The following is a 27,991-nucleotide window of genomic DNA, read 5'->3' on the forward strand; positions in this document are numbered from 1 at the left end:
GGAGAGGAGAGGGAGAGGAGAGGGGGAGAAGAGGGGGAGGAGAGGGGGAGGGGAGGGGGAGGGGAGGGGGAGGGGGAGGGGAGGGGAGGGAAGGGGGAGGGGAGGGGGAGGGGAGGGGAGGGGAGGGGGAGGGGAGGGGGAGGGGAGGGGGAGGGGAGGGAAGGGGGAGGGGAGGGGGAGGGGAGGGGAGGGGAGGGGAGGGGAGGGGAGGGGAGGGGAAGGGAAGGGAAGGGAGGGGAAGGGAAGGGAAGGGAAGGGAAGGGAAGGGAAGAGAAGAGGAGTGGTCATAAAATTTTATATAGGATTTATTTTTTTTTAAAAAGGTTTTCTTGGAAGAAAAATGGTTAAAAACTTGGATTTTCTAAAGAGACATGTATGACTATGAAGCTACAAGGAAACACAAGGCTGAAGTATCTGGAATCATTATGCTGCCTGTAGTCTTCAGCAAGATCACAAAGTGCTCAGAAATTCTTTGACCTGAAAGGAGAAAAAATGTATTAATATAACTATTTGACTAATTTAAAATATCTAATATTCATCTTCATTTAGAAGTATGTAATAATTGAAGACCCTCAACTGTATAAGTAACTGTAACAAAGCCATAGCATTTACTTTCAAAAAGATGTATTAATACTTTAGTAGTAAAAGCTGAACAACCTAAAATGTAATTACAGGAGTTATTAAATTTAGCCCAAGATTGATATAGTTTTATAACAGCCATAATCTCTAATTTTATAATCTTTAATTTTATGATCAGTAATTTTATCTCTTTATAATACCATAGACCACTGACATGTGCAGCTTTAGCACTGATAACATTAATTGCAATGGTTTAATGGTTTAAACAACTCTGAAGGTTCAGACACATAACAGACTTGAAATTTTTCTTTTTTTTTGTAACACCCCTCCTTCCCCCCAGTTAATTTTCTGCAATTTTTCTGAAGCATAAATTTAAATCTTTTATATAATCCGTAATGTTAATGTATGAGGAAAGGTCATATAAGTAGTGACAATCTAACCAATTAAACAATATCACAGCAACAAGATTCTGTTCTCTACATATTCTAGACTCCATAGTAATTCTCCTGAACAGACAATTACTATTGTGTACAAATAGCTAAAAGAGAAAGCCAACTGCTAACATTATTAATGAAAATAAAGCTATATAATACAAAAATGATGACTGCTGGTCAGAAACAAATGTTAAGATTTTTAAAAGTGGTTTTAGAACTTCAGTTAAGATGAGAGTTGGCTATTAGAACTGCAAAGGCTGATTTATTTTAGTAATATCATTTAAGTGAATTCTATCCTATATTTTTAACATCATTTATACTAAAATTGTCCAGATACATCCCTTATGAATGTAAAGTACCTACTAGAGTAATAGCGAACATTTTGCAAAGGGAAAAAGAAAAATCAAATTTATCTCAAAATTAAACAAAAAAGTGTGACTTCTTTAGATCTTAGATCACTAAGTTAATTAATATGAATATAGGGATATTTGTTATATAATTCCCATTACTACTCTCAAGCACTCATCAATAGGTTCTCTCCCAGTCCCTTTATCAATAGTCACCACTCACTTAATAGAGTACAGTAGTCCCTCTCTATATCACAGTTCACTTATTGCAGCCTCGCTGTATCGCAGGATTTTTAAAAATATATTTAATTATTTATCGCAGATTTTTCGCTATATCGCGGGATTTTGCAGTACTGTATACGTATGTTGTTAAACTTACGTAGATTTAAGAGTGTAGAATAAATGTAAGGTTCCTACTTCGCGGGGGTTCTGGAACATAATACCTGCGATAAGTGAGGGAATACTGTATCCCAAATATCTGGGGGACAGATTAACTCTGATTAAGACAATGACTCAATGATTAGACAATTATAATTAATCATTAACAAGGTCCCAAATAAATTTCAAAACTAAAAATCCTTTAATCTTAAGACTTCAGTTAATATAAAAAAGGATGAGATCCATATTCTACAACTTCAAATATCCTCCACAGTGAATTTAGTTGAAAAAAATAATTAGTTCATTATTAAAATGTCTAAAGATTGGTGGTATAGGGAAGAGGGAAAAAAGGGGAAAAAGCAGAGAAGCAGGTGAGCAAGAACTTTGGTGATATTCCTGTATCACAGATAAAGGAACTAAATAATTAAGAAGCTCCTTATTGTAGCTAAGGCCACAAAGCTAGAATTTCAAGTTAGGATTTGATTCTAAACAGTGTAAGTCCCTCTAAAGTTCTTAACTGTCCCTATATAACTTTATGTAATCTTTTCTGTTAGAAAACTGTTTTCTCAAAAGTTACAACACTTTTTTAGACAAAACATTTTTAGTTTATAGTCTTTATATAAATCTACCTTTTCAATCAGACTATCATGTTTGTCTTTAAAGTCTTCATTAACATCCAGTGTTAAGATAGGCACTTCTTGTAGATAATCAAAGTTGGTTCTGTTTAAAGAGTTATGAACAAAATAATTAGAAAAAGCCATAAATATAAGATACACTAAAAACTCATTATTTTATCACCAAAAAATCAAAATGTCAATCACTATTGTTCTGCAAGTACTTCTTCTGACAACCCCTTCATTCTCACCTAGATTTACTTACACATCTAAAAATTTCAGCTATAAAATATATAAAACTAGGCATTGTGACATGTAATACTTCCCAAAAGCCAAAAACATGCCATAAAGCAGGAGGAATGCTTGTATTTAAAGTTGAGAAGACTAAAGTTCTATGAGGTTACTCTGAGACTCAGAGATGGTCGAGTGAGACTGGACTTGAACCACAGTGACTAATGATAAAGTCCATACTCTGAACTAAGCTATCCTACCTCTCAAGTCTTGATGTACAAAACGAATTTGAAATACCATATCTTAAAATACTCTGAAAGAGAGTACCTAAATAATATACATATATATATTTCCTACTTTATCACTTAATGTGAAATTCCATATATTATGCTGTCAACACTGGGGGAGATTAGCCGTAAAATCTTCAAGAAAATGAATTTCATTCAAATAAAAAGAATCAAAATCCACACCTAATTTTAAGAGAGCCTACAATGCTAATAAATAAGTTGACTGAAAATAAAAAACTGTACATATTGTACATTTTTAATTAAAATTGGTAATGGTATTAAAAACAAGTAGTAAATAAGAGATCTTACTTCAGTGTTCTATGCAGAAGCCAGCTTTCATGCTTATAGTGAAGCTTCTCTAAATATTCAAGAGGAATGCCTTGCTCTTCATTTCTCCCCCGCAAATATATTCTACTCAAGCATTTCTGAAAGTAAACAATAAGGTGGGGGGACAATTATTCTTGTCTGATGCCATTAAAATTTTCTTCTCTGTCTCTTTAGTTATGTGAGCCAAAATCTCTATTCCTTCTAGAAAGTTGAAATAGTTCCTTTTCCCCTCCAGGTACTTTTCACACCATTTGCTGGCTCTAAACAATGAAATCCTTTCAAAAATAAGTCTATAAATTTCTAGCATCCATATTAGAAATATACTGTCTAAAAAAAGTTTGGTAAAACCAAAAAAAGTTCAGCATAAAACAGTGCTTCTATTTTAAATTCTCTTTTCAAATAACTAAATGAACCCAATCAAAATATATCAAAAAATTAGTGAAATAAAAGTTTTGTATTAGACTTTAAGATACTGACTATGAATGTTTCTAACAATGACATTATTAGTATTATGTTATTCTATATTTGCATTTACTATTTTTGTAATTAAAAAATATCTTCTACAACAAAAGCAGACTTCAAAATTATTGTTGTTAAATTCTGGTTTACTTGCTATTAGAACAAAATCATCACTTTAACTCAGAAACCTAGTTTCTTTGAAAATTCAGCTTTAATATATTACAGCATTCCTTCAGGATAGAAGTCATAATATTTACTTTCATCAGAACCTACTTGTCAGGGACTAGAAATTTAAAAAAAGAAAAATGGGAATGTAAGTGCCAAAACCACAAATTTCTTAATAAATGTGAGCTCTCATTTAGGTTAGTTTTATGAAAGGCATCCACTTAGTCTCCATAGATTCATTACATAACTGCATATCTAAACAATAGCTATGTTACGACCCATCATGAAAAGGCACATTTTCAAATAAACTTCCTTAGCTAAAAATGGCAAGGGTCCACTAAGTCTTTTCTCAACTGTAGCTGCTACTATCCACCCATTCCAAGCCAAAACCATGAAAGATCTACTCCATCAGGAAATATTCACTAAGCTCCTACAATGTACCCAGGCCTTATTTAGACCCTGGAAATTCAACAGAATTACAGTACCCAAAGTCCCACCTCATGAAGCATATATTCTATGAGCTGCTTGATCAAGTTTCTTACTCTAGATGTGATCTAGACATCTTAATCTAGATGTCTCTTATTGACCCTGCAAAAGTTAAAAAATAATAAACAACAGAAGTGAGGAAGAACAAAGAAGGACCTAAAAGAGAAACTTGCCAAATCTGGGCTTCCAGTTTGCTGAGAAAATAGAATGCTCCTATATGCACAGTTCTGAGTTTCTAATTTGGAAGTAGGAAGCTAGAGGGTGGGGAGTGAAGTTCAACTAAATTGCCTTCCCTGCATAACACTGAAAAATTTCTAAATATTAACTTTAAATTTTCAAAGGAACAAATATTTGTCTCACCTCTGGAGTAGCTCGAAGATAAATGATTCCATCCAGTTCAAGGCTTTGGCCAAACTGGTTATTCATCCAGTCATGCCAATCTTGATAAATTGTCCACTCCGTTTCATTCATACAATCAGATTCATACAAATTAGATGCAAATACATACCTGAAAGAGAGTCTACGTTAACATACAAATCCTTTCCGAAAAACACAGAGAAATAGAAGAGAAAATGGATCTACTAAATGGCCATGGAACCTTCTCCTAAAGCTTGTGTTAGATAATGCTTTGGACAGAAGGAAAGAAAAAAAAAAAAGTCTCCAATTACAGGAAATTATGTTCTCGGTCAGTAGTTCTCAAAAATGCGGTGTAAAGACCCCTAGTAGACCTCAAGACGCTTCCAGGGGTTCTGTGAGAGGCCAGATTATTTTTTATACTATACTTTAACCAAAAAAATATACTCAAAAGATTGAATATAGACACATTTATGAGAACCCAGCTGTCTTCTATTAAATCAGATATTAAAGATTCACAAAAATGTGAAATGCTGCTCTTCGCAAATTTTTTATTTTGAAAAATATAATTTTCACTAGTGTGTTATTTATGTTTACATGTAATGGGTTTTTAATTGCTAGTTTCAAATATTTTTTTCTATTTTTCAATCTTAATGTACAATAAATAAACATGAATAAACATAAAGTTCTTTGGACTCCTCAATAATTAGTAAGAATGAAAAGGAGTCCTGAGAATAAAAATTGGAGAACCTCTGTTCTGAGCTAACTCTAGAGGTTAAAAAAATCCTTACGTAAGCAGGGTAATTCGAAGACCCCCTTAGAGATTATTTAATCTCTTTGCTCCAGGTGAGTCTAGAATATAGATTCAGATTTAACCAGAGCAAATGAAAATTTCAAGTAAGCTGAAGAAAAAAAATTTCTCTGCAAATTTGAATGAGATGGCCACCATATTCCCTACAGTTTCCATGGAATCTAGAAATTATAAATGCTAATACCGTAAGTACCAAACTGCTAAAAAGATTTTATGTCATTTTCCATCTCAAATCCCCAACTCAGACTCAATTATTTGATTCCCAGAAAACAGAAAAAAATAATCCAGTTCTAAGCCAATGTTCCAAACTAATAAGTACAAGTCATTCATACATACCTGTCACTATATACAGATCGCTCAAAAAATACTACAGGCTTCTCTGCATCTTTGAGCTTGCCATTGAGAGAGGCAAGCTGAGCTCGTATTCGACTCAGGCAGGCATATGACTGGAATGTGAAAGACCATCGCTCAGGTTTCTCATACATCATCTGAAGAACATTCCCACCGCTTTTCTGAGATGTTGTCAATTCCTATTTTGAATTTGAAAAAAGAAACAAAAGGCAAAGTTAATAATCAATAGGCTTATTTTAATTTTTTAAAAAAAGCTCAAAAAGAGAAGTCAGATAAATAAATGCATCATGATTAGCAAATCAAACTGAGTAAGTCCTCTCCTTCCTTCTCTTTTCCACTGTATTTTTCAGGTTACCAGAGGCCTGGAAGAGTTTGAAAGGCTAGTTTAACCACCAGTTTCTTAGATCTTTTTCACAAGAAGTCACAAACAGCCTATGGCAGAAATTATTTGTTTGGCCCAAATGGAACTCAAAAAAATATAAACTGGTTGTCAATATCTAAAAGCTAAATAAATTCACATAATCATCGTCGTCGGCAGCTGTCCGTCTCGAGAGACGATGGTGTAGCTTCTTAAGTCTATCTGCACCGCCGAGAATGGCTGTGCAGTCCGACTCGGGAGTGACACGGTATCTGTCTCCTCCCGTGTTGAATCGACATCTTGCGATGACGCTGGAGTGTCCTCTCCAGTGAAGCTGAAGCTACAGAGCCTGGGCAGGGTGATATGGAGGGTCTGCTGTTGCCCATGCAGCAGACCCCCCCTCTCTTCGCAGCTGATGGGTCCAAGGGAAAGACGGAGTCAATACAGCTTGGCTTCAGGTGCGCCGCAGGAGTTGCCGGTGTTGACTACAACGTCGAACCGCCTTAGGGACTCCGGCTCCGGATTTTCTGTCGGGGTTTACTCCCTTAGCCTTTCCCCTGAAGAGGTATGCCGCAAGGCAGCGGAGGTTTTTTGGAGTCAGAGTTTTCCTTCTCTGATGTGCCCTGACTGGAATTCACATAATATAGCTAAATAAATTCACATAATATATCTGGATATATATCTTCTTTTTTAAATTGGAAAAATTAAACAATGCTGTGCCTGTATTTCCTCTTGGTAAATATCAGCTACAGCAAAGTCACACATGCTTCCATGGACACAAGCTCTCCAACTCATAAGCACTACCATTCCCTGCTGAGATTCACAAAAGGCCTGATTTATTTGTTTAGACATTGGGCCCTTTTCAGTATTTGAACCTGTGACCCCAATCTTCTAAAAACACAGAATAGATCCCCATCAGAATTTGATTCAATAACCTTAATGTCAGAATCAGTATTTTCAGTTATAAGAGAAAAAAAATAAATGTAAGATAAAAAAATGTAGTAAAATTTCTATAATCTTATATCGGAATTGGAAACAGCATCAAGAACTCATGAATTATTTTTCTTTCTATAAAATATAGTTCCCTCCCCTAGTTCTGTCAACCAAAAGGCCTACAGAAAATATACATAACATGACAACCCTGTAGAAATAACTAGAATTGCCACCCAGATTATAATCTCTAAATCCCATTCTCCACTGAATTAGGGTCACCTTATCTGATTCCAGACCTGGGGAAGGAAATGTACAAACTGACTTTAACACATCTTGTTTGAGGAAACAAACTATCAGACATTACTGAGATTGTGCCAAGGGCAAAGGAGCCAATGTGAAGGGGCTTCCACTGGTTAAAAAGTAAGGCACAAAAAGAATAATAAATGAGAGGGAAAAATCCGTATGGTCATAATATTAAAAAGAAAACCCTCCAGTCATCTTTGAATGTTGCTAGGGCACCAATTAATTATTCTAGACGTGTGCACGCGTGTGTGTGTGTGCGTGCGTGCGTGTGTGTATGTGTCTCTAACAATTTTCTGTGGCATTTCTGTACAAATGCTATTTCAGGTTACTCAAGTAATGAATGAAGATAAGGTCTTCTTTACTGAAGGATCCCAACTAATAAATTCAGAAGACTTGAGAATTAGAATATCACCTTTTGCAACATCTAATGATATACTGGATTAGAGCCACAATTAGCAATAGATACTAAAATCATTAGAGAAAAGCTGATAGAAAATTTTATAATATATAAATTAGGCTGACAAAACCTGAACAGATAGATCAATTTTAACATTGCAGAAGACATCCTACTGATGGAACAGAAAGAAAATACACATTACCACCTAAGAAGTCTTACAAAAAAAGAACTGAAACTAAATTTAATCAAGCCTATAAAACCCACACTATGAATTTAACAGGAAATACAAAGAATTGAAAGATATGTTAAATTATACCACAGAGACACATTCAGCCAAAACCAGAATGAGGGAAATTGTACAGGGACAAATGAACCAGTTTCTTCAACTAAAATTGCAAAAAAAAAAAAAAAAAAAAAAAAAACCAGGAAGAAACAAAGGGTTAAAATTTAAAAGACAAATTAACCAAATATAACCTGTGAACCTTGTTTGACTCTTATCAACAAACATAAAAGAGAGAGGAGAGACAGACAATAGGGAAGTAAGAGTACAGACTGGATGCGATAAATAAATCTTTTAGATGCTGTTTTTAAACAATATTTCTCGAGTTCTTTTTGTTGAGTCTTTAATTTCTACAGATGAAGTAATTCATTATCTATAATAGAGGTTCTCAAAATATAGTAGGGGAAACCCTAGGGAGTCCCTGAGATCCAGGTAGGGAGTCTACAAAAAAAAATAAATAAAGCTATTTTTATAAATAAATATACCCTTTTCCATTCTCATTCTCTCATGAATGTATAGGTGTTTTCCAGAAACTACATGACATATAGACTGCAACAGTTCAAATGCAAAAGTATTACCATAGGTATTGAGCTAATTATTGATGAGAAAGCAGGAGCAAAAGGAGTTAGACACTGAGTTTGAAACTGGGGAACATAAACCTGCTTGGTTGGCCAGGAAACTACAGCTTCACACCCCAGGTGATTACAGCATTTATCTGCCAAGGGGATTAACACTCCTCCCTTCCCCACTCCAGTATGGGGTTGTTGAAGGAGTTGCTGGACCAAAGAGGTGTGTCAGTCTAGCCTGGGGAAAAAAGGAATTGGTTTGGGAGGCAGACCCATCCAAAGTCCAGGTAGACCAGTTCAAAGTCCGTGAAAGTTTGGAAAGTTGATTGGTCCTTTTGAAAAAGCACCTGATCCATCCCACACCCAAACTAATGTAATCCCAGGGGAACAAAGAAGCTCTCTCTTGCTCAGAAACCTGTGTTTTCCCAGTGGGTTCACAAGTTTTCTCTCCATAGCCATGTGCCCTTAGCAGGCACCAAAAGGAAGCTAGTGTGCATTCTCGTGTCCCCCCTCCCCCATTACTGGCACTCACCCCATGCACATGCACGGCCTCTCTCCGTAGCCATGTGGCCCTAGCAGCTACATGGCTCACAGTGGTGCGGACCCCACAAAGGCTCCAGGAGGGAGTCTGAATATCACAAACACAGCAACTGGCTACAGCTGGAAACACATGCTAAACTAGCCAGAGATGCTGGACTAAACTGTCATTTAAAATGGCACAGAAACTCTGGATACTTGCTTTTTCTTTGACCTTGCTAAGGACAAGACTAGACCTCTTCCATGGCAAGACAAATGGAGATGCAATATTGGGAAGTCAGGTGGGAAACCCCCCTAATTTTACATTTTCAATGAAGTTTACCACAGGCCCTGGCTGGTATGGCTCAGTTGGTTGGAACGTCGTCCCGTAACCAAAATATTGCAGGTTCAATTCCTGGTAAGCGCACATGCCTAGGTTGCAGGTTCAATCTTCAGTCCGGGAGCATACGGAAAGCAACCAATCAATGCTTCTCTTTCACACGATGTTTTTCTCTCTCTCCCTTCCTCTCTCTCTAAAAACCAATGAAAAAATGTCCTCGGATGAGGATTAAAAAAAAAAAAAATTAAAGTTTACCACGAAATCTCATGTTCTCCTTGTGGATCTCAGGAAATAGTTTTCCTCGCCATACTGCAAGAATCTGTCTTCCACCGATAACAGAAGTGGGTATGAGTTCAGCTTTTACTATTTAGTCAAATAATATTTGCACAATATAAAAAAATGTTTTTCCACTAATTTTTTGTTTTGGAAAATAGTCATTTCCATAAAAATGTTTATATCAACATGCAATAGATTTATTAATGTGATTTTTAAATGAATTAACTGAAAAACTTTAAACTTTCAAGTTCAATTTCTAATGTAGTAAATATTGATAGCTCTGACATAAAAGCTCTTTGGTTCCTCAATAATCACAGAAAAAAAAATATATGTTGTTTCATTAAGTAACTTCAGCTTTTAAATGATGGTGTCTTGTGTCTTAAAATAATTAAGAACTCACAAAATTTATCTATTCAATAAGAAGTAGTTTCCTTCCTAAAACCTTCACACATACAGTATCTTTTCAAATATCTTTATTACATAAATATAATTACATATTCTGATAAATTTAAGTGATTATTTTAGAAAAATGCCCAATTAAATCCCTAATTTAAAGTATTGAGTTAGACTTCCAGCCAAGATGGAGGTCTAGACTGACATGCTCCATCTCCCTCCACAACTAAGAAGGACTACAACTACTGCAAAACCAAAAATAACCAGAAGTTCCAGAAAATAAAGCTACATGGAAGTCCAATGTATGAAGTTATAAAGAAGTGGTGCTCGTCCAGACAGGTAGGAGAAGCGAAAGTGGTGTGGAGAGATCAAGCTGTGCTGGCGGCAGCAACTGCAGCGACAAGCAGCAGGACTGCGATAAGCACAGACACCTGTATTTAAGGGGAGGCGAGAAGCCAGGGGAGCACCACCGGCTGCAGTCCAGACGCGTCAGCTCGTGATTCCAGCGCCAGGGAAGGCAGACCCCCGTTGCCTTGGACTGGGAGGCCCGTAGGGGGTGGGGAAGAGGAGGAGGCTCCTGGTCTCTCAGCGGAGAGTGAACGGCAGGAATCTATCTTGGACCCCCACCTCACACAAAGCGCCACAGTGTGGTAAGAAGGGTCCCCCAGTAGTGAGGAGTGCACAGGGCTCCGCCCCCTATAGCATAGGAGATGTGACAGCCCTGCCCAAGAAGGAAAGGTAAACAAACCTGTCAGGATGGCAGGGATAATGATAGAGATCCCAATCACACAGCTGACCAGAAAGCAAATATAAGAATTAACGGACAAACAGATAGATAATCTTTCTGAGGCTCAGTTCAGAGCTATAATTATAAGACAGTTTACAGAAATAACAGCGGGACTTAAGACAGGGAAGGAATGAAGGCTAGTCCTGCTGAAATGAACGAAAACACATACAAAACAAATGGTGAGGGAAGGAAAACCAGGGATCAAATCAACAAATCGGAACATAGGGAAGGAACAAACAGTCGACCAGTGCAGAAAGAGGAAACGAGAAGCGAGGAAAGTGAGGAGAGGCTCAGAAACCTCTGGGACAGTTATAAGTGGGCCAACATCCAAATCACAGGGTTGCCAGAAGGTGAAGAAGAACTAGAAATGGAAAAAGTATGTGAAAAAATAATGAAGCAGAACTTCCCTAACTTGGGGAAGGAAGTAGACTTACAGGTCCAGGAAGCACAGAGTTCCAGAAAAACTGGACCCAGGGAGAACCACACCAAGACACATTATAATCAAAATATCAAAAATTAAGGATAAAGAGAGAATCCTAAAAGCAGCAAGAGAGAAGAGAATTATGTACAAAGGGGTCCCAGTTAGACTATCAGCTGATTTCTCAAAGGAGACTCTGCAGGCAAGAAGGGGACTGGCAAGAAACATTCAAAGGAATGAAAATCAAAAACCTACAGCCACGATTACTCTATCCAGCGAAGCTGTCATTCAGAATAGAAGGGCAGAGAAAGTGCTTCCAGGACAAAGTAAAACTGAAGGAGTTTGTTAGATCCAAACCACTGTTATATGAAATGTTAAAGGGACTTGTTTAGAAGAACGATCAAAACTATGAACATTAAAATGAAAACTTTCACAACAACCAATAACAGAAGCTAGGGAATCGAAACAAAGGCAAACTAAGTAGGCAACGAGAGTGGAAAAAGAACTATAGGTATGGGGAACATATTGGGGGGAGGTCAGCACGGAGGGGGAAGAGGGGAAAGGGAGGGAGATGGTACAGGAATTAAGAAGCATATTAGGAGGGAGTGGAGTAGACAGGAAGATGTTGAAAAGAACTATATGCACAACCAATGGGCATGGACTAAATGGGGAGGAACAACTGGAGGGAGGACAACTGGAGGGAGGGGGTCACTGGGTGGAGGGGAGAAGAGGGAAAAGAAATTGGGACAACTGTTAACAGCATAATCAATAAAACATATTAAAAAATAAAAAATAAAGTATTGGGTTAGCCAAAAAGTCCATTTAGTTTTTTCCATAAAATAAAAAACACATTTTTCATTTTCACCAATAACTTAATTTGGATATCTTGAGTATGTTGGCTATCTCCCACGTGGTATAACGTTGATTGTTCTAAATTAGTTATCTCGATGTGATTGCTATCAACTTCAACTCATCTAACCAGCCATGGAGCATCAACCAGCAAGAAATCTCCAGCACAAAACTTCACAAACCACTTTTGACACATTCGATCAGTCACAGCATCTTCTCCATACACTGTACAAAACTTTGTGTTTCAGTTGCATTTTTACCTTTCTTGAAATAATAAAGCATAATATGCCAAAAATGCTGTGTAGTTTCTTCCATCGCCATAATTAAAATGACTGCACAAAAATTCACTAATTTTGATGTTTTTTTAAAAATGCATGTTGATATGACAGCTGTCACAATACAATCTAACAAAATTGTTTCAAATGGAAGTTAAAGACAACTAAACGCTACTAGAGCCATTTTACAGGGAAAAAAAACCAGATTAACTTTTTGGCCAACCTAATATTATAAAATGGAACCTAATCAATATATATATTAAGGTTATATCAAACTATAGTGTTCTCTGGAGAAAATAAAATTAAGCCAACTTCTTGACAAGAGATTTAATAGCGATTTATATTAATCATGTTCCCTGTGAATGAGAAAAGAAGGCAAATGCAGATTGGAACAGTTAAATGAACAAGAGGCTAACATGATTAGATATAATTAGAAAAGAGGAACGTAAACCAAGATTCTGAAGAATATGTATATACAGACTTGTTCACCAAATCCATAAGTACTAGAATGAGGATCAACTAAAGGTAGAAAAAGATTTAGATCATAGCTTAAGAGTGGAAATAAATTCATGTTGATAAATGTAAATGTACTCTTGATATAACCCTAAACTTTTGAAAAAAGGCAATCACACATTTCCACGTACTATAACTGTAAATTTTTAAATTCTCCTGTATTACTTTCTCCCACCTCTGGAAACAGTAAAATTATTTATTTCCCTTACAAAATATTACAAAAAGAAGTTTCATTGTTATGTTCAGATTTCTAGCCCAGCACCCACTCTGGAAAAAGTACTATTATGTGTTTAAGTAATTAAATAGGCAAGGTCATCCTAGGTCCTTTGCAGTATTTCTTTCATAAACACTCCTGAGATACCTAGGCAGTATCTATTTGCTAATCTCTCCCCAACCACAACCTTCACCAAAATATTTTATATAGTCAATTTCTTGTTAGATTTTTTTTTTTAATAGTATGATTAAAGTAGCTTGTGCTAGGGAGATATGTGACTTAACACATGAATTTTTAAAAAAGAACCTTAGTATTGTAAATGAATATCTAATTTGTAAAATATACAGGAAATAATTTTGAGCATCCAGTCTTTCCAAATCAAAATAAGGAGGTGAACTGATAGAAGCCACTGAAATTTCTTTGTGTGTCAGTACTTTCCTTCTTTTTAAGTAAAACTGATTGCTCTGTGATAGGAAATATTATAATACTTTTGATATTAGAGTTGTCAGAATAAGAAAGAAAAAACAAAACCTAGTTTAACCCAGTTAAATTTAAATTTCATATAAACAACAAATAATTTTTCAGTTAGGTATCTTCCAAATATTTCACGTTATTTTAACTGGCAACCCTACTTAATAATATACAATACCTTACTTTTTTAGTCTTTCCAATATAATGTACTTTCCTTTTCCTTTTCAAATTTAATTTTCACATAAGCATACTTTATCCTATTATCACTCCCATTTTACTAAGGAAAACAAAGTTCAGAAAAATTAAGGTGCTTGCTCAGATTACATGACTAGTAGAGCTTATAAATATGCAGATAATAAAATTTTATTGCAACAGCATATGATGTAAACAAAACTTACCGACATTCTTATTATTAGGCATATGCTTCCCTTTTAAAATAAAGCCCCATTTTAGGAAGAAAAACAAAACCATTCCCAATTTTATCAATATAGAGGACATAATCCCACATCCTTTGGGACAGGTCAGTCACTCACACTTCCTAATATTCCCTCACTTTTAATTCCAATGACCCAACAGTAATCCCTACAAGGATCAGATCTACACATGACAATGAAACCTATAGCCTAATGCCTCCATTTATAGGAACACATATCCCATTATTCTTAGTTCAGCTGCAATTGCTTAGCAAAAAGATCTTTTTTACTCACAGCCCAAAGGACCACAAGGTACAATTCCCAGGATACGAGTCCTCCTCCCTTTGTGGTCTAGGAATTACCAATACCATTTCCTGGTCTGTCAGAAAATCAAGGCCAAGCTCTGCCCTAACAGCTATCTTGAACATTATGGTTTTTAGAAGTAAAAGAGTTTATCAACCACCTGCATTGTAAGTGCAAAGACTGAACTACAGCCTTAGACAAAAAGAAGAAAAGGGAACTGTCTTCATAGATCCTTATGTTGTACAAAGAATGCTTCATGAGTCTTTTCTGTAATACCAAGCTATATAAAGGTTCCATATAAAGTCGTGTAAAGTCTTTGATCTTGTATACTAACTTTCAAGGAATAATATGTCTTAATTCCTATTCTCAATCCTAGTACAAAAAAATACCCTTAAATGCTTCCTGAAAAATTCATGCTCCAAGGAGGTAGTTTTTCTCTGGGGGAAAAAAAAAATCCAGAAGTGTAAATATTACAACTAACTTCAAAGTTTCATTTAAGAACTAAAACCACGCAAATACATGGCACTTTTAGGCAGAATTTAAATTATATACCACAAACCACATAATTAAGTGAATCTTCCTTTCAAATTTGAAAAAAATATATAAAATAACAAGAGGTTAATAGTCAACAACAGGTCTGTTTAGAAAACACTCGGCAGCTAATGAACTGAAACAAGGTTATAGTTGCCTTCCCAAACCGCTTAAAGAATATATTTACATTTTTTTACTTTTATGAACATCCCATTAAAGAGCCTTTGTTAATTTAATTATAAATTGACTTTCCACTCATTCAGGATTCTCCAGGAAGAAACAGAAACAACTTTATGAATACTGACTGTTGTATATAGGGAACATAAGCTTCCATTCTACACATAAAAGTATCAGGCACAACTGTAATTGAAAAACCAAAAATAAAAAAAATAAAAAGTATCAGGCACAAATTGTTCAAGTTGCTATTTGATCTTACACTAAATGAATCCAAATTAGTATTCCTCTTAGTTCCTGTCTGATTTTTCTGGTTTTTCTATTTCCTCAGATTGTCACCATGGTTGTCTCTCTAAAGTCCCTCCACTGACAGTCCCTTCTAATCAGAAAATAAGTTTATTAGATTGTGTCAAAAGTATAAGCAAATAGCCCTGGCTGGTGTAGCTCAGTGGACTGAGCGCCGGCCTGCAAACTGAAAGGTCGCTGGTTTGATTCCCAGACAGGGCACACGCCTGGGCTGAGGGCCAGGTCCCCAGTTAGGGGTATGAGAGGCAACCCACCAATGTATATCTCACACATTGATGTTTCTCTCCCTCCCTTCCCCTCTCTCTAAAAGTAAATAAATAAAAATCTAAAAAGAAAAAGTATAAGTAAATAACCTATGAATAAATTTGTGACCTCCACTTCGGACACACAAATGGTTTGCTTCTTTCCTTGTCCTCAGCTATTTGTGTGTCCCTTATTCAGTACTTTTAACTATTGCAAGCACTCCTTCAAAAGAAAAGGTAATTAAATTTGTGTTTTCAAAGTGTGTTTTCATCAAGTACTATCACTTAAGTTTGGCAGGTCTAAAATAATTGTGTAAACTTTTGATCAATCGACATGCACTTTCTCTCAACAAAACTTCCTTCACATCCCTTAGATGTCAGCTACTCCTTCAAAGAGGGCTTTTGAGTAGACCAAAAAACATCTGTATTACCTGCAGGAAAAAAAAAAAATCCAATAAAACAGAAAAACCAGGTCACAGTAAATTTCTTTCCATATTGACACCAGATTTTAGACATGTTTCATTTCTTAAAAAAAAAAGAGAGAAAAAGCCCTTTATTTATTTTAAAACAATAAAACTTCAAAAAAGCTTGAAGAAATAAATCAAAAGGAACCTCCCTGCTTTCTCCCTTTTGTACATTAACCAGAAACTTAAGATCAACTTCTCAAGATACAACTGCTTTCACAGTAGGTGCTAGCATTCATCAAACAGCAAAGTAGCTCCCAGCTTAATCTTATCATTTGAACAAGATTTTATTACTTAACTTAAAAAACGGATTGTATTTTGATACTAAAGAAGAGGCGTAGGATTATAGCGGCATCCATGTATATATGGAGTTCCCTGCAGTATAAATGGCTACTAAGGTGGTAAAATTTATGTTTTTTACCATACTAAAAAGTTAATCTCACAAAGAAAGATCATACATTTCCTTTTTTTAAAAAATATATTATTTTTCAATTACAGTTTACATGCAATATTATTTTGTATTAGTTTCAGGTGCACAGCACAATGGTTAGAAATCATATATTTTATTAAGTGTCCCCTGCAGTATTTCAATTACCCACCAGGCATCATACACAGTACAATATAATTGAATATATTCCCTATGTTATATACTTTACATCCCTGGGACTATTTTGTGACTACCAATCTGTAGTTATTAATTTCTTCACCTTTTTTACCCAGCTCCCAACCCCCTCTCCCCTCTGACAACAATCAGTCTGTTTTCTCTGAGTCTGTTTCTATTTTGATTGTTCATTTATTTTGCTCTTTAGATTCCACATATAAGTAGTATCATATGCTATTTGTCTTTCTCTGACTGACTTATTTCACTTAGCATAATACCCTCCAGATCCAGCGATGCTGTCACAAGTGGTAAGATTTCATTCTTTTTCATGGCCAAGTAATAATAAAAAAAAAAATCCGTCATATATACATACTACAGCTTTTTAATCCATTCATCTACTGATAGGCACTTAGGTTGCTTTCATTTCTTGGCTATTGTAAATAATACTGCAATAACCATAAGGGAGCATATTTTCTTTTGAATTACTGTTTTGGGTTTCTTCAGATATATATGCAGAAGTGGAACTGCTGGGTCATAGGCAGTTCCTCTTTTAATTTTTTGAAGAACCTCCATACTATTTTGCATTGTGGAGGCACCAATTTTCATTCCTACCAACAGTGCACTAAGGTTCCCTTTTCTCCACATCCTCACCAGCAATTATTGTTTGTGGATTTATTGATGATAACCATTCTGACACGTGTAAGGTGATATCTCATTGTGGTCTTAATTTGCATTTCTCTGATAATTAAGAGACACTGAGCATGTTTTCACATGTATATTGCTATCTGTATGTGCTCTTTGGGGAAGTGTCTCATACATCTCCATGTATTTGGATTTCCCAATAAATGTACTTTCTCTCACCCAAACATATACGTGATGGAATTATGGATAATTTTTATTGTTTCTGTAATTCATAGCTGTAACTCTGTAATTCACTTCATAATAGAACACATTTTACAAAAAAACACATTATTGCTAATGTAAGTGAAAACAAAAAATATCAAGTAAAACTACAGAATCATCTACCTTTTAATTCTAGTCTAACCTCTGTAAAAATTGCAAAAGAGCTGAATTAAGTTCACTGAAAAAGAATCAGAGTCCATTAAACAAGATAAGCAAAAAACAGCAAACAAAAGTTATCAAGTGAGCCCTGACCGGTATGGCTCAGTTGGTTGGATGCCATCCTGCAAAGTAAAAGGTTGCTAGTTTGATTCTGGGTCAGGGCACATGCCTGGGTTGCAGGCTAAGTTCCTGGTTGGGGTGCCTGCAAGAGGCAAGTGATCAATTTTTCTCTTACACGTTGATGTTTCTTTCCCTCTTTCTCCCTCCCTTCCCCTCTCTCTAAAAATAAGTTAAAAAGTTACCAGGTGATTTCAGAAGGTACAAATGAAAGTACTTTAACAAGTATTTTTAATTAATTTCCAAGAATAACATCAAAAAATATGCTTTTTTTCTCACAGATGTATTTTTATTCCTTCTATCAGTTACTAATTTTTCAGTGGCTTCCTAATGGTAAGAAGTGTTGGGTAAAAGTAAAATAGTACTTCATGATTAATAACAAAGATCCCCAAAAGAATTCAGCTCAATGAGAAAACAGGACAAAGCAGAGATATCTCCCAAACAGTTGGCATATCTCAAAAATAAATTAAAAGGAAACAATCAAATCAAAGCTTTGGGCTAAATAATAACATAAATCACCTTATAAAGCACTCTGTTATTTGAAAGAAATCTTCAATACAAAGACTGATAATCATTTGGATGGTATTTTTTTTGTGTTTTTTATTTTTTATTTTATTTTTATTGTTTTTGTTACAATTGTCCCACTTTTTCCCTCATTGCTACCCTCCACCCAGCCCACCCCTTCTCCCACGGTCCATCCCGAACCCACTGTACAAGTTCATGGGTTATTTATATTAGTTCCTTTAGGATGGTATGTTTTAAAGATAATCTTAACATAGGAGGAGAAGGGACTAGAGATACATCTTTTTGGCCTTAGCTTTATTGTTCTGCTCCTATCTACAGCAGCTTATCAATAGTAGAGCCACATTACAGCCACTAGGTGGCAGGCTAAAAAAACAGCTTAAAAAAACAAGCTAAGCAAGCAGGTGCAAATTTAGTTACTGACTAGGGGAATACATCAAAAGTAACAACAGCCCAACGCTTCCAATTCTACACCAACTGCCAAAAAGTATGACTTAATGGAGAACATCCAAAGTAGGACTGGCCTTGCAAGGGTTGGGTCTGAAGACTCTACTTGTCACTACTGACAATATTCTAAGAAAGCTGAGATTTGGAGAGTAGGAGATTCACCCTACAACCCCAAGGATTACATCAGGGATGGGTGTGAAGAAGGAATACAGGTGAAAAAAGAAAATCGCATTTCTTGAGTTCCGTGGAGGTCCAGGAAAAGAAAAGTATCCAAATTCTGGGAACCCACCCACCAACCACTACCCTCACACTCCACAACCCTGTACTCCAAAATGCTACCCTCATGAGGCAGGAAAGTTAGAATAGGAACAAAACCCTCAAGCTCTACCCCTCCCCTTCTCTATCTTGGCTGGAACATCACAGACACTACCTTCACTGACCATTTGTTCCCAGCTTCCCCCCTCCCCCATTTCCTATAACTGGGAGAATCAAAAAGAAATCACTATGTTAATAGGAGACAAGAATAAGCCAAATCAGCAGTCACCCGACCAAAGTCAGAAGCAGAGGACCACCTGATTCCTCCCCACCCCCACCCAGATTTTAAAAACCTTCCACCCAGACCCCACCAGAGTGTCTCATTCTCCAAGGTTGCCTCCTCTGCCTTCTCCAGCACATACTATCGCTTTAATAAATTTACTGTGCTTCGCTAAATCTTTCTGTCGTGCTCTTGAGTCCTTTCTCATTCCAGGACAAGAATCTGGATTGGGCTAAGGCTTCCCCTTGGCCTCCCCAGGTGTGGCCCCGCACCACTCCCGCCTAGAAGTAGAGAGGACTACGAAGATAGTATCCTCAATACCCGTACAAAAATAAAGCTAAGAGAGAGAATGTGCACCAAAATCCAATGAAGGTAATTAAATTGTGATATTGAGCCGATATGACTGGATTACAGTAAACTCTGATTAAAGTATATGTTAATAATAATAATAATAGGAGCATCTCCACGGTCGTTTTAAAGAAAGGTCAGTTTGAAATTTTGACTAGTACACGTGAAGAAAATACCCCATCTCATAAACAGTATCAGATCCATGAAGCCAAGAGAATCTCAAAATGGAGACAGATGCATCAATGTGTCACAGCCTGATGACATCAGTCATTAGGATAATATAATTAATACCCTGGGCTCTGAGTCTAAGCTTCACAGACAACCATCTTACTATAAATTATCTTCCCATGTATATTAATATGTTTTCAACCTCTCCTCACCAATATTAACTAAAGGGTTCAATATACTCTAAACACTAACAGTGATTCACTGTGGCAGTCATTTTTATCCAAGAGGCAACCACATATTTAAATTTCCAAGGAACTGTTTATTTTAAAAAGCACCTCAAATCCTTGAGTTGGGAATCATGAGCATACCATGAAAATGAATGGGCCTAATTGAGTGAATCTGATAATTACATTTCTCTCTGCAAATTAAAATTTTGGCATTTTGGTTTTTATTTATCAGTTTCTGTGCCCTTGGTTAATGTGAGGTATACCAAGAGGCAGAACATTTAATGTATCAACAAATCAGTCATACATATTTAACACGAGTTAAAATTTTATGACACTAAAACTAGAATGGACTTTAAAGGGAGGCTACCTAATCCAATCTAGTCAAACACTGCCCCAATGAAAGAATCCCTTCTCTATTTCTGAAATTGGTTTAACTTGGCTACATTCTACCTAACACCTGAGAATAACTACACTGACAGTTGATTCCAGAATTGGGGTGGGGGGAAGAGAGGTATTTTTATTTTATTCCATTTTCCTTTTTATTGAATTTATTGGGGTGACACTGGTTAACAAAATGAAAGAGGTATTTCTAGAGTACAAGTCTCTCATTTCTAAAGGTAAGCAAATTTCAGTAGGGCACTTGAATGAAAGTGGCCATAAGATATACTCTGGAAGGTAAAAATGCAGGGTGGGAGAAGACATAAGACCCAAAGCAAAATGGGCAGAAGGACCTGAACAGGAACTTCACAAAAGCAACAACAACAACAACAACAACAAAAAGATAAATTAATTAATTAAAGGAGCACAATCTTATTAGCAATCAGGGAAATACAAATTAAAAACATAAAAAAATGTTAAACATTCAGCAGAATGACAAAAATTAGTAAGCTGAACAATACTTAATATTGGCAAAGATATGGAGTAATAACAACTTGAGTACACTGTAGGGAATGTAAACTGGCAACACTTTGGAAAACAGGCATATGTATACCTCTCACCCCAATAATTTTACTTTATTCCTACAGAGGAGCTTGCACGTGTGCACTAGGATTCATGTTCACAGCAGAGCTGTTTTTACAGCAATTAAGCTAGAAACCACGCAAAAACTGATCACAGGTATAGAATGGACAAATAGTGACACAGGAATACAATTGAATATGGCAATGAAAATGAATAAGCTACAGCTGCTTGCAATATGGACAATTTTCATACACTTATCAAGCAAAAGATACAAGAGGAAAAATGCAGTTCATTTTTTTATATAACACTCAAAAACAGACAAAATTAAGTTATATTTCTTAGAGACATGTTTACGTATGGCTTGATTATTTTTAGAAAGCAGGAAAATTATCACAAGAGTTTTATTTTATGAGTTATTACCCCAGTGAAGTTGTTACCCTGGGGAATGAAATATGTAACCTGAGAAAGATTTCTAGAAGGACAGTGATGTTTTCCTTCTTGACCTGGATGATGGCTACAAAGACATCAGCCTTAAAATTGTTCTTCAAACTATACATAGGTTTCTATACTTTTCTATAGTTACATCATATGTCAATAGTAAGTACTGAAAGAAAGAAGCAAACAAATTTACTCATTTTAAAATTCTACTCATTGCCCTCCTCTCAAGACAGTATGTAAACATTGTACTTTACAAATTAGTGTTCTTTTCAACAACCAGGTCTTTGGATAGAGATTTAAAGGATGTATTTGAGGACATAGGAATCAGGAAAACAATTTTGTTGAAACTGGGAATGAAAAAGCCATCTTTTTTATTTTTTTAATTTTGGATGTAGTGTGAGGGAGAGTGTAGTGTTATTTTTATAACAAGCTTGTGTATTTATCAAAGGGCAGGGACACAAAGAAAGATCACATTTTCAGAACAAGCCTTAAAGGCAATTGTTGTGAAGTTATTTAATGAAAGTGTGTATCTTAAAAAAAAAAAAAAAATTCTACATAAGGCTAACCATGCCTTTCCCCAATGGAAATATCAATTTCTTAAGAAAATGCAATCCATACAGAAAAGAAGTCCCTTCAAGCTTCACTCCCAATTATTTTAAGGACTAGGGTGTACTGAAATAGGCCCCAGGCCTAAGGTTAATTATGCTTGGCAAATAGGTATCTGAGAAAATATTTCTGGTTATTCAAAACCATATATCCTCAAAGTTCACAGATTATCTTGCTAATATACATAATTTACATTTCAATACTCAATTATTATTTCCAGATTCCTCATACCAACAGTTAAACTCTAAAACACAAGACTTTTTTCAATCCTGTCCTCCTCAGCTCTAAGAAAGTTTCTAGCACACATTTCCATTTTGAAGGTTTCTGCAATATAGCTATGCTGCTTTCAGTTTCAATTCTCATTTCTCCAGAAATAAAAACCTTAGCAATTAGACAGCTCTCCTTTCATACAATAAAAACTTTTGTGATAAAAAATAAAACGTAACTGTTATTCCTACTTACTCACAACATAAGATGAAAAATGCTGGGAAATTGAAATGTGTCCAGGACGAAAGTCTGGCAAAAATGACAGTACAAAGAAATGGGAGATAAATGGTTCTAAAACAGAAGACTTGAAAGAAAAACTAATAAAATTCAGTAATTGGGTAGTTGTTTTTGTTTTTCTTTTTTTTTTTTTTTTTAAACAAAATGTAAAAAGCCACTCAAGGAATTTAACTTGCAAATAATTTTTTAAAAACTTTTTCATTAATTTTTGAAAACTTAACATTGTACTTAGGTATAATAAAGTGCATAAATCTTAAGTGCATATTGTTCATTGTTTACATAGATGAGCATCCCTGTAACTACTGCCCAGAGGAATATAAAGACTTAAAGCTAGATTTGAAAGTTTTATTGGAAAAAGGAAAAACAAGCAAAAACCCAAGAGATTAAATACTACTGCTTCTCTAAACCAAAAGGTTTTTACTTTATTTAGTTAAATTTTATTTTCATACCTGAAATTCATCTTGAGTACTTTGAACATTGCACCATCTAGCAACAGGTTCAAGAACCACTTCCCAATCCTCGCAGACTTGTTTAAGGATATTCACAAATGTTGTCTTCCCTGCAGCTATAGTGAGAGAAAAAGTAAAACTGAGGAAGAAAGCTTAGCAGGAAAAAAAGCCAAAATAGTTACCAGCTTTTCAAAATTTAAAGTCATATACAGTATAGCATTTCAGTCAATGTTGAACCACATACACTATGGTGGTTCCATAAAGATTATAAAGGAGCTGAAAATTCCTATCACCTAGAGACACGTAGATGTCCTAAATGTCTTAGCACAATGCAGTACCCACCTGTGTGTGGTCACAGTGGTATAAACAAACCTACTGTGCTTCCAGTCATATAAAAGTATAGCACATACAAATATGTGCAGTACGTAATACTTGATAATAATAAATGACATGGTTTATATATTTCCTATATATAATTTTTATTGTTAGAGTTGACTATTTTTTTTAAAAAACACAAAGTTCACTCTAAAACAGTGTGCCATCAACCTCATACATCTCGCAATGGCATCATTTTCTCTTGTGCTTGAAGTAATCTCATGCCATTTTGTACAGGAACATGTTGTACAAACTTGTAGCCTTAGGCTATACCATATAGCCCAGGTGTGTAGTAGGCTATACTATCTAGGTTTAAGTACACTGATATTCTCACCAAGGCAAACTCATCTAATGACACATTGCTCAGAATGTATCCCCATCCTCAAGCAGTGCATGACTATAATAGCAAATAATACATAGAACAAAAACATTTAATCTCCTAAACATTTTCTTAGATTTTAAAAAATTTTTATTGAATTTATAGGGCTGACATTAGTTAATAAAATTACATAGGTTTCAGGTATACATTTCTATAATAGGTCATCTATATACTGTATTATTTGTTCACCACCCCAAGTCAAGTCTTCTTCCATCACCATTTATCCCCTCTTTATCCTTTTCTACCTTCCTTTCCCCCACCCTAAGAATTTTTTTAAAGAAAACTAAAAGGGTACCTGCCCATTTGTATTAAACACGTTTGTTATTGTTTTGTTTTGTTTTAGAGAGAGAGAGGAAAAGAGAAAGAAAGAAACATCAATTTGTTATTCCACTTGTTAATGCATTCATTGGCTGATTCTTGCATGTGCCCTGACTGGGGATCGACCCCACAACCCTGGCATATCTGGAAAATGCTCTAACCAACTGAGTACCCCACCGGGGCCCAACTGTTAAAGAGTTTTTAGTTCACCAAAACTATGGAAGAGAATAATTAAAAACCTGGTGAGACTTTAGGCAAAACGTTATGACAGAAAAGAATCACAGTCCAAGAGTCACTTTCTATAACCAAGCAATGAGCAATACCTTTGTGGGGAGTGGTTAATTAGGCACATAATTTTGGATAAGTCATTGTACCTCTTTGAGCCTGTTTCCCCACAATACAATGGAAATAATAATGATACCCTTCTCATGGAAACTGCTGTGATAAGTAAACTATCACTACAGTCATTCTAGGCTCTCACATTTTCAAAATCTTCTTCTCTATTGGCTCCATTCTCTCAGTTTAAAAACAAGCTCTGGTCTTTCCTATCTAAAACTAATTTAGAAACAACCAAATAAACTATAAAATCAATATAAAGATGCATCAAATGCCTAGAGTTTAAGAACTGAAAATATTATTACATGACAGTAATTATCATACAGCATTATGGTTATAGTAAATTATAAAAAAATTTGCAAAGTACTTCCTACAAGCAATAACCATGTTTTCTCTGCTTCACTTTCATGGTTCTGTGCAGTGTACACTTCATCCAGTGCTTTCAAATTCATCTGATTATTCACTTGTTTCTGAGATAGTGGGGGTAGGGGGTTATTCAGGTGTAATTAGAACATACTATATTCATTATTTTAAAATTTCCCAGGAATACATTCTATTTAATAGTAGAAAAAGTCTTGACCTAGAATTTCACAGGGTGTAGCAGTGCTCTTAATGACCACCAACCACACCCCTCCTATCTGAAGTCACCAAATGTGCTTATATTAGACATCTGTAGTCAGCATAATGTATGTTTCCCTCTCTTTCTCTCCCTCTCTTCTTTTCTCTCTCTCCATATATATATAATTATAAATATAGGAGTATAAAACTAAAATGATCAGTTAAGTTTCAAATTCTAGGAAAAAGAATCACAAAATAGTTTTCTACACACAGATTAGCGATTTGTACATTTATAGCTTATTTGGCTCTGACAAACTGGAGGGAACATGAAAACAGTGCAAGAGCAATAATGAACTGCAACTGGCAAAGCTTCAGTGTCAAGAAAGACAGTAAGTGGCAAGGAATACAGCCTATCTAAAGAGCAAATTGCTGTCTTACAGAAACGCAGGCTCAGTGTTACCAGTCAGATTTTTCAAGAGAAGTCAAGAATCTAGACTTTACCGGACATCATAAAATTTAATGTTAATAAGTAATTGAAATATTTTTTTTTCAAATCTGTGAAGGCCAATATTGTACAAATGCAGGCCATCGACTTGCAACTCCCTCCAGTGTAGGTAAAGAGGAAGTCAGAAGAATTTTAAGCAGGAGATGACAATTACAGTAGTATTCCCTTATCCATAGGGGATACTTCCCAGACCCCTGTGGATGCCTGAAACCGTGGCATTCAAACCCTAAAAACAGAGTTGACCTTTGAACAACATGGGAGTTAAGGGCACTCACCCCCTCCTCGGTGGAGAAATGTGCATTTAACTTTTGACTCTCCAAAAAACTTAAGTTGTCCCTTGGTATCCAAGGGGAATTAGTTCCAGGACCCCATGGGTACCATAATCTGCGGATGCTCAAGTCCCCTATATAAAATGGCATACTACGTCAATGCATAAGGTCAGCCCTCAGCATCCAAACTCCCAACCACAGATGCAAAATAGTACAGGTGTTCATTCAGAAAAAAATCCACATAGCCCTGGCCAGGTAACAGTTCCTTAGTCATCCGGATATGCCAAGGTTGAGGGCTCAATTCCTGGTCAGGGCGCATACAAAGAAGCAACCAATGAATGCATAAATAAGTGGAACGACAAATCGGTGATTCCCTCTCCCTAAAAATCAATTTTTAAAAAGTCACGTATAATTGGACCTACGTAGCTGGAGAAATTGAAGAAGAGTCCTCTTTGAGGGTATGTTCAGCATTTTTCTATTCCTGGAGGGCTGCTAAAGCATCTGCTTGCCTTTTTTAAAGTCCAAGTGCTTTGAATTGTGATAAGAATTAAAAAACATTTTCTGTATGCATGAATGAGTAGTACCTAACTTGAGACAAAAATTTCTTTCAAAACAGGAAATGTCAGGCATAGGTTTCCTGTGGTAGGAAATATATAAGAAGTTCAGGTACATCTTGCAAAAATGCGTTAATTGTGTAGTCTGTCCCCATCTGGGGAAAAAACAGCAATAGTAATGGTCTTTGAGTCATCACCCAGTGCTTACTTGGATGTTGGGTAGGCAATGAGGAACTCCAGGCTGTTAAGATCATTAAAAGCCTCTTTCTTTGTACTCGAATATTTACAGCATTTTTCATAATCGCTACAAACTGGAAACAATCAAATCCACAAATAGGGAAGAGATAAACTGTGGTATAATCATGCAATGGAATACTACTCAACAATAAATTAAAAAAACTACCGAAACATGCATCATGAGTGAATATAAAAACATTATGCTAAATTAAAGACGCAATGCACAAAAGGCTACACACACTATGATTCCGTTTATACGACATTCTGGAAAAGGCAAAATTTACAGGGATAGAAATTAGATCTGTGATTGTTGCCAAAGGACAGGAAGAGAGTGGAGGCTGGCTACAAACACGGAAAAGGGAACTTTTTGAGGTGATGGAAATGCTCTCCATCTTGATCGTGGTGGTAGTAAAACGACAATACATGTTTGTCAAGCCTCATAGAAGAGTACACCTAAAAAGGGATAACTTAATATATGTAAATTACAAACAAAACTCAGCCCCCCCCCCCAAAAAAAGTTTCCCTTTGAGGGATCCCAACAAAGAGGATGAAACCAGCCCAAAGCGCTCCTCACAGTATCGCAGGTTCCGGACGGCCTGACGCCCAGGCGGCCGCCGCCACCCTGGGCTCAAGGGAAGGAGGCCGGGGAAGACCGAGAATTCCACACCGCGGCCGTGTCTGCACAGACAGACCGGGAGGCAAGTCCTCGCCGAGCAGCAGCACAGATGCAGCAAATGCGCGCTTCACCGCCGCCGTGACAGCCCCTTCTCTGGACCCAACATTCCCTGGGGATCCTTACCGATGTTCCCTTCGATGGAAATTTTCTTAATGCGGGTTCCCTCAGAGCTGGTCCCGGGAGACGGGCAGCTCCTCTTGGGTGGGGTGGCCATTCCTTGTCTAGTGGCGGCCCGAGCACGTCAGGCAGGGATTGCTGGGAAGTGGCTACAGGTGTTTGCGACGCCGCCGCCACCGCCCCCGCAGCCGCCGACCCGTAAGCAGGACTGGGGCTTGTTTTAGGTTGTCCCGCCAGCGCGCCCGAGATTTGATTTTGGCGCGCGGAGGAAGCTGCAGACAGAGGCGGACCCACGGCCGGGCCACCCGCCAGGGGGGAAGCCAAGCCCCTCCCTCTCTGCTGTTCCTGATACCCCTTCGGGCCCCTCGGCTTGCGTCCACCGAAGCAGAGCCCTTCCGGCCGTGCCCCGAACGTCACGTCACGCCAGAGCGGGAGGCGGGCCCGCGCGCGACGACGCGCATCTTCCGGGGGCGCCGGGGCCTGTGGAGAGGCAAGCGGGGTTCCTGATTGGGGTGGGAACCGAGGGCAGACGCTCACG

The 27,991-nt window shown here is 36.7% G+C and overlaps 1 protein-coding gene across 1 annotated transcript; it reads right to left on the reverse strand.

Annotated features, from left to right (window-relative positions):
• Positions 1 to 323: 323 nt before the first annotated feature.
• DCK (deoxycytidine kinase) lies at positions 324 to 27,622 on the reverse strand. The gene is made up of 7 exons (XM_090268116.1): positions 27,460 to 27,622; positions 23,130 to 23,245; positions 5,809 to 6,002; positions 4,668 to 4,815; positions 3,180 to 3,295; positions 2,368 to 2,458; positions 324 to 477 (listed from the first exon to the last, which is right to left on the reverse strand). Exons 1-7 carry the CDS (start codon positions 27,548 to 27,550, stop codon positions 451 to 453), a joined length of 783 nt encoding a protein of 260 aa, XP_090124242.1. The 5' UTR covers positions 27,551 to 27,622; the 3' UTR covers positions 324 to 450.
• Positions 27,623 to 27,991: the final 369 nt, after the last annotated feature.

This window comes from Furipterus horrens, unplaced genomic scaffold, assembly GCF_987537825.1.
Source record: "Furipterus horrens unplaced genomic scaffold, mFurHor1.1.pri manual_scaffold_2, whole genome shotgun sequence".
Taxonomy (NCBI): domain Eukaryota; kingdom Metazoa; phylum Chordata; class Mammalia; order Chiroptera; family Furipteridae; genus Furipterus; species Furipterus horrens.

Bases quoted from the DNA above. Each gene is read 5' to 3' on its own strand.
- DCK (XM_090268116.1), bottom strand. From the start codon at position 27,550: ATGGCCACCCCACCCAAGAGGAGCTGCCCGTCTCCCGGGACCAGCTCT. The intron at 3,296-4,667 runs GTGAGACAAATA...GTTTACTTTCAG, and splicing joins ATCTTCGAGCTACTCCAGAG to AAATGCTTGAGTAGAATATA. The intron at 2,459-3,179 runs GTAAGATCTCTT...CTCTTTAAACAG, and splicing joins CTTCTGCATAGAACACTGAA to AACCAACTTTGATTATCTAC.